At 40.5% G+C, this 15444-nt stretch overlaps 1 protein-coding gene across 1 annotated transcript in view; it reads right to left on the bottom strand.

Moving 5' to 3' along the window:
• The window catches only part of Tafa4 (TAFA chemokine like family member 4), a 212181-nt gene that overhangs the window by 16546 nt on the left and 180191 nt on the right, over positions 1-15444 (bottom strand). The window contains exon 4 of the mRNA XM_075982001.1: positions 15141-15296. Coding sequence (XP_075838116.1) covers positions 15141-15296 — 156 coding nt within the window. The remainder of the gene's footprint in view (positions 1-15140; positions 15297-15444) is intronic.

Here is a 15444-nt window from a genome sequence, read left to right as displayed (position 1 = left end):
CATTCTGAGAATAAATGATAAAAATCATATCATCACTTTGATAGATGTATAAAAGCATTTTGAAAATTCCACACCCTTTCATGATAATAACCATCGACAAATTAGGTAAAGAAGGAATGTATCTCGACAGAAAGAGGGCCAGAAATGCCAAACCGCAGCGGGTGTCACGCCAGAGTGCAAGGCTGCATGTCTCTTAAAGGTCCAGAAGAAGGATGTTTCACTCTCTCCATTTCTTAGCACAGCAAAGGAGAGCAGTTAGGTATAAAAAGGAAGAAAAAGCATGCAAGATGACAGGGGGCAGTCAACTGTCCATCTAGATTACATGACATTTTATAGAGAAAACAGGACAGACTCAGTGTTATAAGAAAGACCATCAATGGCAAGTAAATAAAAATATAAAGTTCCGGCTCCATAAATGTTAATGGTAACTTCCCTCATTGAGTTTCAGGTTCCTTGCTAATTGCTTATCCTGTACTATCTCATTTAAATTTTCCTCCAAAGCTGAGGTTGCTGTTTTGTTTTGTTTTTTTCCTCCTAGCTTGAAAACTCTAGTGTTTAGAAGCAGAAAGGACCTGGGGCAACAGTCTAACATCAGAGCCCACATGCTGACCTTTAAATAAATATATACCTCTTCCTTGATGCAAGAGATGTCCACCAGAAACAAAACCTTATTTTAAAAAAAAGTAGCAATATACAGAACATCAGTGTATTAAAACACTGTCCAGTTGGGCTAAGGCAATACAATGGGATGAGAACATGGAATTATTCCACAACTTTCTAAAAGAGTCAGATTTTCTCCTTTCCTTATGTAGCCACTGCTTCTGGGCTACCAGCTGATAGCCCCAATTAATAGCAATTATACCTGAGTCATATAGATTTGTCATCTAGATTAATCATTCCATGTTTAAATTAGTGTGTGCCAAGACAGAAAGTAGTATGTTGTCGTACAGGTTGTTTATCGTAGGCGGAGACTGCTCGTTTGTTTCCCAGCTGTCCAGACCCTAAATAAACACACAGAAAGTATATTAATTGCAATACTGTTTGGCCAATAGTTTAAGCGTATTTTTAGCTAGCTTTTACAACTTAAATTAACCCATTTTTTATCAATCTGTGTATTGCCATGTGGTTGTGGCCTACCACCAAGGTTTCATGCAATGTCCGGCATCTGTCTCCTGCGGTAGCTATATGACTTTTTCCTGACTCCACATTTTTTTCTCTTTTATCTGTTTGGAATTTTTGTCTTGCTTATTTGGTTAAGCTACTGGCCAAAACAGCTTTAATTATTAACCAGTAAAAGCAAAACATATACAGAAGGACTTCCCACACCATTTCCTCTTCTCTGTCTAAATAAAAAGGAAGGTTTTAACTTGAACAAAGTAAAACTGCATAAAACAAAGCAGGTATTAAGTAAGATTATAGTTACAGTATTATATTATTATACTAATAATACTATACTAATATAGTATACTATAGTATACTATAGTATATTATACTAATAATATAATAATACAGTATTATTATAACTAAGGAAAATTATAATTATAACTATTTAATTTTAATTTCATTAAAGACTCCAGAACAATATAATATTACATAAGTAAACAGGAAGTGCATTGTAAGCAACTTTTAAAACTTTACAATTGACAGAGATGTCTCCCTGCCTGGACACTTTCCTGAAGCTCTTTTGTATTGTTAGAGCATCCATCTTTAGCCTACAGGCCCATAGTATCTGGCAGATTTTTCCATGAAGCAAGAAATTTTAAAGACAGTTCCACATATATTGGCAGTTTGTTAGTCACCTTTTTTGTGTGTCCTGTAGAATGTTTTGCAGACTCTTTTATGAAGCAGGAACCCTGGAGGATTGTCTCACCTTTAGGCAAGTTTAGCAGTCATTTTTCTGTGGATCCTGCATGTCTAGTTTATATAGCATAATATCAAGCAGTCCAGACAAGAGCAGTTTTTTGCCCAAATGGCTAGCAAACTCCATAAGGAACCTCTTCAATGCCCATCATTCTCCTGAAGTAGATTGGTGCTGCCAGAGGCAGATGAGTCTCATTGTCATGAAAAGTTCTAAGTTCTTAAACATTTTAAATGCTATATTTTGTTAGTCTTTGAAAGGTTTGAAGAATATATATCCCTCTGAAATATATCTTTATATATCTAGAAAACCTAACTAACATGACCGTAAACTTGACTATTATAGATGACTATCTATTAACCTATATTTTAAAATTATACATTACATTTTAAATGAGATGCACAAACAAAATACCTTAATCAAGATTGATCTTAAATTTGTATCAATAAAACAAGATCCATACCAATGAAAATCTCTATAGCATATATAGATTTTACATGGATGTAGTTAACCACATTGGATGCCAATTTGTAGGTAGAGACCACTAGTTTGTTTCCTGACTGCCCAAACCCAAAATAAACACTCAAAAACTATATTAACTGCAATACTGTTTGGCCAATAGCATAAGTGTATTTTTAGCTAGTGTTTACAACTTAAATTAACCAATTTTTATTAATCTGTGCATTGCCATGTGGTTGTGGTCTACTGACAAGGTTTCATCCGGTGTCCCGGTATCCACCATCTGTCTCCTGCAGTGGCTATATGGTTTTTTTCCTGACTCTGCCTTTTTTCTTTTCTATCTGTTTAAAATTTTTGCCTTGCTCTCTTTTGCTAAGCCACTGGCCAAAACAGCATTATTTATTAACCAATAAAAATAACACAGTACTATAGACCTTCCCACATGAGTTCATGATGTCAGAGAGACTGCTACTAAACTAGGTGGATGGACATGAAGCTCAAAAAAATATTTTCTAGCTCCAAATATCATAATGATCTCACCCTGCAGATGCAGGGAGCTTCTTCACCTTTACCCACTTATTCTCTTTTGATTGTCTGGGGCACTGTCAGAAGCAGCAAAGGGTAGATGGAACCAGAAACAAAAACCAGGTTCTTTTCTAAGTCGGTAAATTAATGGTGAGGGTACCAAACTTGAAGATGTGTGGCAAAATCTGTACCTAGCAGTCTCCCAGAATGTACAGTAATATGTTTATAATTTTAATTGTAGCCATGGGGGGGTGTTGACTTGATACATGCATACAATATTCAAGCAAAGAGGGTGACATTTGCATCTCCTTATATATTTTAAAGGTTTTATGTCGGTGTCTGGTTCCAAGCTCCAACATAAACTATCTCTCTGGACTAGCATGGAGGCATGGGAATAAAAACACAACTCACATGGTTTTATCGGGAGGGAGAGTCTCAGTGATCCCTCATGAAATCCCAAGTTCATATCCTGAAAAATTCCTCTCGTTTATTCTCCAAACAGCCTTTATACCATAATATAAGCTGAGGGAAAAATACATTAGCATTCTGTTTCCTAGGTAACCAGGTGAGTGTCTCTAGTCACACCCACATCTACCTATGCCTGTTCTGTCACGTCTTCCTAGTCTGTATGCTAGCTCTGTCACGTAGGCTTGAATTAGCATCTCTATTCAGGCATCCTCCAAATTACAGAGAAGAAGCAAAACAACATCCTGACCCTATGTTAGGGTAACAACAGCCTGTCTGGAAGGTTATGTGACTCTTTCAGGTACAAACTATAGCTTAAGAGTCTGGCTGTCATATCATGTAGAAATATGGGTCTACAGTTTTCATGGGTCTATGTCAGAGCCTCTGCATATGTATTCTAGCTATTAGTGTAGTATTTTTATGGGACTCCTGATGGAGGAGGGTCATCTTTCTATCTGTTGATTTCATTGGTTAAGCAATAAAGAAACTGCTTGGCTGGCCCTCATAGGTAGGCGGAGTAAACAGAACAGAATGCTGGGAGAAAGAAACTGAGTCAAGGAGTTGCCATGATTCCAGGCAGACGCAGGTTAAGATCATTCCTGGTAAGCCAGCTCGTGGGCTACAGCAGATTATTAGAAATGGGCTAGTCCAGGTGCGAGAGCTACCCTAGAAGAGGCTAGATAGAAATGGGCCAAACGGTGTTTAAAAGAATACAGTTTCCATGTAATTATTTCGGGTAAAGCTAGCCGTGAGGGCAGCCAGGTGCCAGGGACGCAGCCCGCCGCTCCAATTTCAACAGACTCCTGACTGTTAGAAAAAGTGGGTGTCTGACTCTTATGCCTGCTCTTAGAACTCTTGTCTTCCTGTTGGATTGTCATTCCAACCTCGATATGATAGTTTTTGCTTTATCTTATTTTATTTTGTCATCTTTGGTTGTTGTCTCTTAGAAACCTGTTCTTTTCTAATGAGAGACAGGAAAGTAGTGGGTTCAGAGAAGAGGGGAAGGAACAGGGAGGAGTAGAAGAAGAGAAAACTATAATCAGGATATATCATGTGCAAAAAGAATCTTTTCAGTAAAAAGAAAAAAGTGGGGAAAGATAAATGTTTCAACATAGAGAGTAGTTCAGTGAATGTGTACTACAGTGACCAAATCCAAGTCCTTCTTATTCTCTGCCTTTTTCATTCCTTGGGCCTAGAAGCCTTCAAACTCTTCTGTTGTGGTAAAATAGTATGGTAGATTAGTAAGAACTGAGTTGGCATGACATATCATCAGGTAAAAGTGCTTTCTACATGAGACAGGCAACTTGAGTTCAATCCCCGGATGATTTGTTGGTCATCTGTTTTCTTCACTGAGTACTGTATAATCAAACCATTTAACATGTTTTAATTAGCCTGCTGCTTCTTGAGGACTTTCTTTTTCAGTTCTTCACAGTTTCTGTATATTGGCCCAATCAGACATACAGCTGGCAATGGCTCCCTGATGTTCTGTATGCTGTCTCTACTCTGTTGACAGTTCCCTTTGCCACTGTTAGTTTTTGTCTCTACTTCCTGTGCTTTGAGAATATTATCCAGAAAGCCATGGCCTGAGCAAATGTCCTCAAGTGTTGCCTCTGTGTTTCTTCCAGTAGTTTCTAAAATTTGTGTGTTACGATAAATTATTTGATCCATTAGAGTTGACCTTTTAAAATATTGATTTATTATTATGTGTATGATGGAGGGTGTGCTTTGGCATGTGTGTAGATTTCAGAGGCCAATTCTGTGGCCTTGGCTCTCTCCTTTCCCCTTTATATAGGATTGAATTGAGTGTTGGGTTTGTGTGACAAATCTCCTTACACAGAGACATCTCATTGAACTGAGCTGTTTGTTTCTTCTAATAGAAAAAAATTAATAAAAGTGATGCATTTGAATATTCTGTATGTATATATCTATTACATTATTCTAATTTTTAAAAATATGTGCTTTAAAGCTTTAGATAAAAAAATACAATATCAAGTTTTAGAAATTTTTTAAACCAGTTTTCTTTGTTTGCTTAAAAAGTGTTGCTCGTTAAAATAACAAGCTACTCTTGAGTTTTAAATTGCCACATTCGCAAAAACAAAATCCTGTTTATATCTAACACACAGTAAGGGGTCGTAGTGACAGATTATCTCGATGGAGATTCTCGATGAAAGGGCTAACAGCAAATGTTCCTGAAGACAGGAAAGAGAAAGGGGCAAGTACAGAAAAGGAAGCGGCAGTTTTGGAAGCCCATCCACACTGAGGATTGCCTATGATTCCTGCAGCAAAGATGAGAACTGGCCGGGTGGTGGTGGTGCACATCTTTAATTCCAGCACTAGAGAGGCAAAGGCAGGCGAATCTCTGTGAGTTCAAGGCCAGTCTGGTCTACAGAGCTGGTTCCAGAACAGGCTCCAAAACTACAGAGAAACCCTGTCTCGAAAAACAAACAAAACAAAACAAACACAAGTTGAGAACTGACTGGGGCCAGGCCTCAGAAGGAGCATGGAGAAAGAAAAGCCGCTCAAACAGTTGGAGCCTTGCTCTGAACTGAAGAAAGACCAGGAGTTGGATTCTATTAAAACAACTGTCAATGACATCTGCCCATTTTCCTGGGCCATTTCTCCACAGGAGAATGCCTTGTGGGAGGTATGCATGCCACTCCTGCTAGAGAACATCAAAATCTACTCTAAACAAGAAAATGCCCCATTATGTCTATTTTCTATTTTCAAAGTAAAATTCCTTCAAAAGTCTCATTCATGCCTTCCTGGCTAAGGAAAACACATAATAAATGTCCCTTATCTTTAAGTTGTAAGGGACTTCCGGTTTTAACAGAAAGGAAAAATCATAATAGTGGCACCCCCTGGTTTTTTTATGACGTTTTCTAGATCTAAGTGTCAAATAACTAGAGATTTTGCATGACACAAAGAAGAAACTGCCTTCTCAAGAGTTGGTCTCTCATTTGTTGACTTAGTTTAGTTGTATTTACAGAGTTAAGGCCATTAGGTTTGTTTGGCCGTTGAAATAATGTTTTATGTATTCTTTAAGAATTTTATACCAGATACATTAAGTTCATCACCTCTACCCAGATCTTCTCTCTCTCTCTCTCTCTCTCTCTCTCTCTCTCTCTCTCTCTCTCTCTCTCTCTCCTATCATGTTCAGTTTATGTTGTCAAAATACTCTGGGCACAAGACCTGCCCTGGAGTGTGGTAAAGACACCAGGTGTCAAACCATTAATGAAAACTGACTTTCTCTCAACAGCCACCAAGTACCAATGGCCCCTCAGCTAGACTCAGGCATCATACCTGCCTCCATTCCTCCATGTTGGAATTTTGTTTGCCTTCAGTTTGTGTAACTCTTGGTATTTTTGTTTTTAATGATATGAGTGATTCCTCCTTGCCAAACACAGACTCACCAATACATGTGAAACAATGGAACTTCAAAGTCAGGGTTTCTCAACCTTGCCATTTGAGACCTGGTAATTCGTTCCTGTACAGTCTCCTACCCTATGCACTGTGAACTGTTTGGCTACAGCTGTACCTCTGTAGCCTCTACATAACAGGTACCATAACAGGTACCAATAAACGCTTTCCCAGTTTGCCTAATTCCCTGCAGGGGGCACAAAATCCATGTTTCTCAGTCATAGATATTTAATACTTTGTAGACAAACTCAAAAAAAAAAGGGAGACTTTTGGTTGGTGGAAGAAATCCTAATCCACAGTAAAGGGCACAGCAACTCTATCCCATGTCTCCCTACCTGCCTCAACCATGGACAATGCAGCCCTTCTGAAATGTGTATGTACTCACTTGCTCTCACTCATAGACACACAAATTCAGGGCTCTCCATGTAGCCTGAGCTGAGGAGGGGGCCTATCGAATGTGGGGTCCACACCTTCCCTTTCAGCAGTCCCAGGGAGCTCTATAGGAACTTGGTCCACAGCAATTCCCGTTTTTCTACTGGCACACAATCTGCTTCCTCTACTCTCCTGAAATGTGAACTCCCACCCCAATTTCCAGGGCTCTGTGTTCCTCCAGTCTTTGGAGGAACGTGCTTGCCCAGTCACTCACTTACTCTTTGTGCTGCCTCTTTCCCTTCTCCTCCTTTGTCAACTCCCCCCCTAGGCAGTTAAGACCCACTGTTTCTCATGGGGTCCTCGGGTGGCCTTCTCTGTTTGCCATACAATTCTGCATTTATGAGAGCTTATCTGTCCCTCTTTCCTTGTATACTGTGGGCTTCTTGGAAGTGGTATTAGAGTTCACTATTACCCTATCCCCAGCATATAGGGTAAGGCCAACATCAAGGAGCTCAATTAAAAGTTGATAAATGATCCAAGAGACTCAAGATGTAGATCCTGCCAACCCCCAAGATACTCGTGTGAAGTAAGCTTCACTGCCATTGTCCTGACTGCCCCTGACAGCAACTCAATGGCAAGGAGAATAAATCCAACCAAAACACTAAACCCAGCGAGAACACATCATAAAGAGAGATCCTGTCTCATCATACAGCCTCCATTGCCATGGAACTGTTGATCCAAAGAGTACACTCTTCCATAACTAAACCAGTCCTCACAAGTGAGAAAGGCAGAAAAATTTTATCAAAATACTTTAAAATACCTTTAAAAGTAACTATCTTTCATCCCAAGGCTTTTGTCTTATTAATCTGTTTTAATTCCGATATTTACAAAGCATTCGTTTTGACAAAATAAATTAAGGTTTCTTGTAGTGCGTATTTATCTCATGTTATTATAAGGCCAGTCAGCATTACCGCCATAGGGCTGCGTTTTGATAAATGTATGAGCATTGCTCCCATCAGAGAATGGCCTTGTATATGCCAGTACAGGGTTTTAAATTAAGAGTTCTTACCCACAGAACAACTGTCTGCTTCAGGACACAAAGAACCATGGCTCAAAATTAGCCCCCTTTCTCCTTCAATATCCCCAATGTGTGTTGAAGATGAATTTAAGTAATCCAGAGCTAATTGTAATTTTAAAACCAGGGTGATTGGATAAAAATATCAGAGTTTTGTATTTAAGTAACGAAGTCTAAGCTTTTACAGAAAAGCAATGAAAGCGCCAGATAAGTATCTGTGGTGTGGATTAACAATAATGCAAAAGGATATTCCAATTTCTATGTCAACATTAATTAGTACCCTGCTCCAACATCTCCGTGCCTTTGTTTTAATTTAAATGTAAATTCTAGTGAATTTTATGTTTTATATCCTCTCTATTCTTATTTACAAATAAGATAAGAAGGACGTATCAGCAGAGAATGGGTCTAACCACACGCCAATTAACATGATACTGCATAATTAATATGGGATAAAGATCAAGCAGGTAAAGCTAAAAAAGCCCTAATGAAAACATTCAGATAAGGAATAGATGGCAGGGTAGAAAGGAAACAGATGTACATCCTAACTAAAGCTTAAAATATCTGTGCTCCCTCAGTGACTTCGAGACAATAAACATTCCTTGATCACGGCTGCTTACCAAAGAAAGCTAGGTATGAGAGAAGAAAACAAGAAGACTCAGACTCTTTGGGATACTGCTTGGTAGTCTCTGGCCATAAATGTTATATGGAAGTTACATATTACATAAACAAAATGGTGTCCTACCCAATATGAAGCTTTATGGCAGACATACCCATTTCAATTCATACTAGTCACATGCGGATCACCGTTTCTCTTGAGAGAGAGAACATTTGTATCAAAAAAGAAAGTCCTGAGAAAGCGCCACACTGATTACCAAAGTAGTTGCACAAGTTTGCATTCCCACCAGCAATGGATGAGGTACCCCTTCCTCCACAACCTCTCCAGCAAAGGCTATCATTGGTGTTTTTGATTTTAGCCATTCTGACAGGTGTAAGATGGTATCTCAAAGTTGTTTTAATTTGCATTTCCCTCATCGCTAAGGAGGTTGAGCATGACCTTAAGTGGCTTTTGGCCATTTGAATTTTTTCTGCTGAGAATTCTCTGTTCAGTTCAGTGCCCCATTTTTTAATTGGGTTAATTAGCATTTTAGTGTCTAGTTTCTTGAGTTCTTTATATATTTTGGAGATCAGACCTTTGTCTGTTGCAGGGTTGGTGAAGATCTTCTCCCAGTCACTGGGTTGCCTTTTTGTCTTAGTGACAGTGTCCTTTGCTTTATAGAAGCTTCTCAGTTTCATGAGGTTTCATTTATTCAATGTTGTCCTTAATGTCTGTGCTGCTGGGGATATGCATAGGAAGTGATCTCCTGTGCCCATATGTTGTAGAGTACTTCCCAGGAAATTCGGGATCAACCTACCCCAAGATCCAGTAATACCACTCTTGGGAATATACCCAAGAGATGCCCTATCATATGACAAAAGCATTTGTTCAACTATGTTCATAGCAGCATTATTTGTAATATCCAGAACCTGGAAACAACCTAGATGTCCTTCAATGGAAGAATGGATGAAGAAAGTGTGGAATATATACATATTAGAGTACTACTCAGCGGTAAAAAAACAATGACTTTGAGAATTTTGCATGCACATGGAGGGAAATAGAAAACACTATCCTGAGTGAGGTATCCCAGACCCAAAACGATGAACATGGGATGTGCTCACTCATAATTGGTTTCTAGCCATAAATAAAGGACATTGAGCATATAATTTGTGATCCTAGAGAAGCTAAATAAGAAAAACATATAGTCATCCGCCTGGATATGGGAAGTAGACAAGATTGCAGGGCAAAACCTGGGAACTTGGGGGTGAGGTGGCATGGGGCTAAGGGGAAATGGGGTGAGAAATGTGAGAAGGGAAGAATGGGGGAAGCTCGGGGGAATGGGGTGGTTGGGATAATGGAAGGGTGGACACGGGAGCAGAGAAATATATATCTTAATTAATGGAGCCATCTTAGGATTGGCAAAAGACTTGACTCTAGAGGGGCTCGCAGGTGTCCAGGGAGATGTCCCCAGCTAGTACCTTGAGCAACTGAGGAGAGGGAACCTGAAATGACCCTATCCTATAGCCATACTGATGAATATCTTGCATATCACCTTAGAACCTTCATCTGGCGATGGATCGAGATAGAGACAGAGACCCACACTGGAGCACCAGACTGAGCTCTTAAGATCCAAATGAGGAGAAGGAGAAGGGAGAGCATGAGCAAGGAAGTCAGGACCACGAGGGGTGCACCCACCCACTGTGACAGTGGAACTGATCTATTGGGAGCTCACCAAGGCCAGCGGGACTGGGACTGAATAAGCATGGGATGAAACCGGACTTTCTGAACGTGGCGGACAATGAAGGCTGATGAGAAGCCAAGGACAATGGCACCAGGTTTCGATCCTAATACATGAACTGGCTTTGTGGGAGCCTAGCCTGTTTGGATGCTCACCTTCCTGGTCCTGGATAGAAGTGAGAGGACCTTGGACTTCCCACAGGGCAGGGAATCTGGACTGCTCTTCATTCTTGAGAGGGAGGGGGAATGGAGTGGGGGGAGGGGGGAGGGGTAGGGGAGTGGGGGAGGTGACGATGTGTGCGAGGAGGGGGAGGGAAATGGGAAATGGGAAGGAGGCAGAAATATTTTTGCAACAACAAAAAAAATAAAAGAAAAGGAAGAAAGAAAGAAAGAAAGGAAGGAAGGAAGGAAGGAAGGAAGGAAGGAAGGAAGTCCTGCCCAACAGAACTGCATAGAGGGCCATCAAGTACCAAATAAATGATTGTCAGTCATCACTTACTGATCCTAAATGCTTGAAAGATCAGTCGTAGCTAGTCCGTGAATGTGTTGGATTTACCATAGACACAGCCAAAATACCCATCAACAGAGGAATAGCTTAGTTACAGTCAATCCCTTCAATAGAATTCTGTGGGATTGATTTAAAAAAAAAAACAAGTCAGATCAACACATATACCTATGATCCAATACTGATAGAAGAAATTGGGTGGACATAAGAAACCATACAAAACATACATTGATAATTGCAATCTAGACCCTATCTCTAAAATGTATAGATACACCAAAAATATACTAAATATTATAGCTATTCCCAGGGTGAAAGACAAAGATGGGGTTTGGGTATTTTTATTATTTTTTACAGATGGGGAGAGATCTAGAGTATTCACATTTTCTCTTTGTGGGGGAGACTTGGGTGTTCATATATTTCCTTCACTAAGATGAAGGTGGCAACAGAAATCACCATCATGTCAGTAGTTTGCGAGTTCCAATACAAGTGCTGACTACTGCAAAATACTACATGTAAAACTTTCTCTCCGAAGATGCTAGGCTAGACGGATATAAAAATAGTCCACATTATGATTCATCACTTCCTTAGAAGAGGTTTCAAGCCCACAGAGAAAAAGGTAGCTGTTACCATCAACGATTAGTTAGGATGAGTCAGTTCTCTGTCAGGCTAAAACTAGTCCACGGCCAGCCTGTGCTGGAAGGGGAAAAGACTGCTTGCAGACTATCAGGAGGGTGTGCACACAGCAGGGAGTGCACACAGCAGGGAGTGCACACAGCAGGGTATCCACACAGCAGGGTTTTGCTGAAAAATGGTATGGAAAGAAACAAAACAATACAGGAGATTTGAAAGTACAGAGGCATTCAGTAAACCACATGTATGTCCTGGAGCAGAGGTGGTGGAAAGCAACATGCTCTGGGGTGGCCGAGGCAGAGGAATTGAGAGTGGAAATGGAGATGCAGTAAGAGCTTGGAAATGTTCTCGAGTGTGGAACAGAATCTGAAGCTCATCTTACAGACTGGTTGCCTACGTGTGTTTTAGCGCAAGAGTAACAGGCCCAGTCTGTTTTTACAGATCATTCTAGATGTGGGATGGAAACCAGAAGGCGAGGACTCATGAGAGCAAAATGTACGTTGGCCTTTGGAGTAAGGAGTTAGCAGGTGTGGGGATAGGGAAAGTGAGCTGATGTGAGAGACAGAGGAGACAGAACACAGGACTTGGAATAGCAGATGGAAAAAATTAATAGTCCCTGTGGTCCTACCTGAGGATAGAGTAACTTGGGGAGTTTAAGTATCATTTTTAATATTTTTTGTTCATGCTTTGAAAATGTCATATTGATTTTATTCACCAATACTCCTCGCCCTCACTCATTCTGGGTCCATGCCCAACCTTCTTACCTCTCCCAACTGTTTATACTCTTGTTGCTGTTTTTTAAACTTCACTGGTTTCTGATTGTATTACCCATACAGTCATCATTTTGAGGTCATCCACTGGAACATGGTAGACCAGGGACACTCTACTTACAAACACTGATGCTTCCACCCCCAGAAACCATCAAATGTAACTGGAGGTTTTTCTCCCATCCACCAGTTCACGAAGAACCACTCAGAGGCTTAGTATTAATTAATTACAAACTGTTTAACCAATGTCTCGGGCTTTTTACTAGCTAGCTCTACGTATAAATTAACCCATTTCTAATAATCTGCATATTGTCACATGCCCTGTGGCTTACCAGTAATGCTCTGTCATCTTATGCCTTCAGTGACTGCTGGCATCTCTCCTGACTCCTCCTTCTTTCTCTCTCTATTTCTCCTTGGATTTCCTACCTAGCTATATTTTGCCCTACCATAGGCCAATGGAGCTTCCATATTAACCAATGGTAATAAAACACATTCACAGCACACAGGGGGACATTCCACATCAATCAACTGTTAAATGTTCCTTCTCAGGTAGAGGTGGGGGTACCTGAGTCCATGCCAGAATGCCGACTGACTTGATCTTATGGGTTTGAGTGCAGTGGTCCTGTCATATCCAGAGGACACTCTTTGGCTCCTGTCCTCCCTGACCTCCGACTCTTACAATCTTCCCATCCCCTCTTTTGTGATGTCACTGAGTCTTGGGGTTTGAGGAGGGTTGATATAAATGTTCCGCTGGTGGCGCACTCCCCAGACAGACAAAGGGCAGTGACTGAGTGTCCGTGTTAAATGTCTACTCTGAAGTGTCAGGTTGTTCTGTTTTTTAAATGTTAAAGCTCCTTAGCCCTTTCACAGGTCTGTAATCCTTTGTCAATAGTCTACAGAGTTCTGAAGAGGCAAAGGTTTCTGTAGATGATAGTGAAAGCTCCTTGCCTTAACATAAGGTTATTCCCCTTGGCATATGTCATATTACATGAAGATTCACAATTTTCACTGCAGAAATTGTGCTGTCTATGGTTTTCACATGTAGATTAAAGTGTGTCTGTTAGGTTATAGATGGTATGGTAGTTTGAATGTTATTGGACCCCATAAACTAATAGGGAGTGGCGTTAGCAGGAGGTTTGGCTTTGTTGGCTTAGATATGGTCTTGTAGGAAGAAGTGTACCACTGATGTTTTCCTTTATAAGAGCACCATGGTCATGGTGTCTCCTAACTAAGACGGATGGAGTATGCTCCATGCTATCCTTATAAGGTCTGAATGCAGCAAGACAATCAAGCCCAAGGCTTCTGATAGGAAGTGCAAAGTTTCCCTTTGCACTTTCCCCTTGAAAGGAAGTTGAGAGGTTCATTGTAAAACTGTAACCACCCAGTGCACAAATGTGGGCGTGGCTCTGTGTTTGGGGGAGTGGAGTCAGTTATTATCACTGACTGTGCAATAAGATGCAGCATTAAGAATCTGGTTGTTTGTGTCTTTGCTACTGACCTTCCAACAGGTATCTCAAAGACTCCTGAGATCGTGATGCCAGATTCAAGAAGCCTCCAGACAACTGCAGATCAAGTTGTCTTCTCGTGAGGACAGAAATGTGTTTCCAACAAGGTGTCTGCTATAAGAGCCATGGGACTCAGAATCAATCCCAGGCCTGGTCATTTATTTTATATGTATTCTTTCTCACACACAAGCTATTGGTATAATACTCTGCTAGGGGACTTGGAGACTATCAATGAATAATGCATAATCCCAAACTTTTATCAGGAAAATTGCTCCAGTGATGTTTTATAAATGTGTGTTAACACAATAAAGTAGGTCCTGCAAAGGTGGCTCCATGGTTAAAAGCACTTGCTGATCTTGCAGAGGACCCAGGTTCAGTTCCCATCACCCACATAAAGCTCCAATTGTGGGGACTCTGACGCCCTCTTCTGGCCTCCACTGCCACTGCATGCACACGGTGCACATGCATACATGCCAGCAAAACATTCACACACATAAAATTTTTAAAAAATAAATTTTAAAACATGAAAAACTAGACGTGATAAAAGGATATTAGTAACAAGGTGGACATTGCTGTGCACCACTAAGCAGGAAGTAAAAGGCCACACTACCAGTTCTAAGTATAGTCACCTCTCCATGTACATTGATCAAACACCTTCAGGCTTAAGTGATCACAGATAGAAATTACTTTGTTTTTAGTATATGTGTACTGAAAACATACAGAATTTTGTCTCCATAAAATATAAAATAATCACATAGCATTTACATCGTTTTAGACATTATAGGTTAGATGACTGCAAGTATACAAGAGGATGCACACAGCTGGTAAACACCATCCATCGCTTTCAAATGATGCTCTTGAGCCTCCATGGATATTTGGGTATTTATAGAGAATCCCAGAACCAGTTCCATGAAAACAGTAGGGGACATATATACAAAGGGAGACGGAAGAAAGAAGTGCTTGGTCTAAGTGGCATTTGGAGATAGGTGAGCAAAGTAGCTTTAAACTACTACCCAACTATCCCATAATGAAACACACACACACACACACACACACACACACACAGAGAGAGAGAGAGAGAGAATAAGGCTTGCCTTATTCATCAAGAGATTCTTGAAGCTCAGATTTCTGTTAACTTTTGGACAGATGCTTCCCTCAAAGCACCATGGATTTCAAAAGGATTTTCAGTCCTTTTGAAGTCCTAGAGAGACTGACCAGAAAGGCCCTTACCTTCAACACAAGAAGGCTGTGCTCGAGTTGTGCCGGCCACCTGGCCTGGGAAGCAGGAACATTTGACGGTTTGAGAGCGTTCCTCTATGCGGTTCTTATTGCAGCAGCGATGCACAGCAACTACCTCACAGGTACCCTGCTTGATGACGTGGTGGCCTGGGAAGTAATGAGAGAATAGAGACCAGCTCTTAGAATGGGACAAGATCAGTAAAAACTTAGAGATGCTTTGACTACCTGTTCCCCCCCGCAACTATGCTATTATCTTGGTAGTATTTCCATTTGATGACATCTCAAATTAACATAA

This window comes from Microtus pennsylvanicus, chromosome 8 (assembly GCF_037038515.1).
Source record: "Microtus pennsylvanicus isolate mMicPen1 chromosome 8, mMicPen1.hap1, whole genome shotgun sequence".
Classification (NCBI taxonomy): Eukaryota; Metazoa; Chordata; class Mammalia; order Rodentia; family Cricetidae; genus Microtus; species Microtus pennsylvanicus.
The sequence above is the reverse complement of the archived record's forward strand: the minus strand, read 5'-3'. Positions and strand labels throughout refer to the sequence as shown.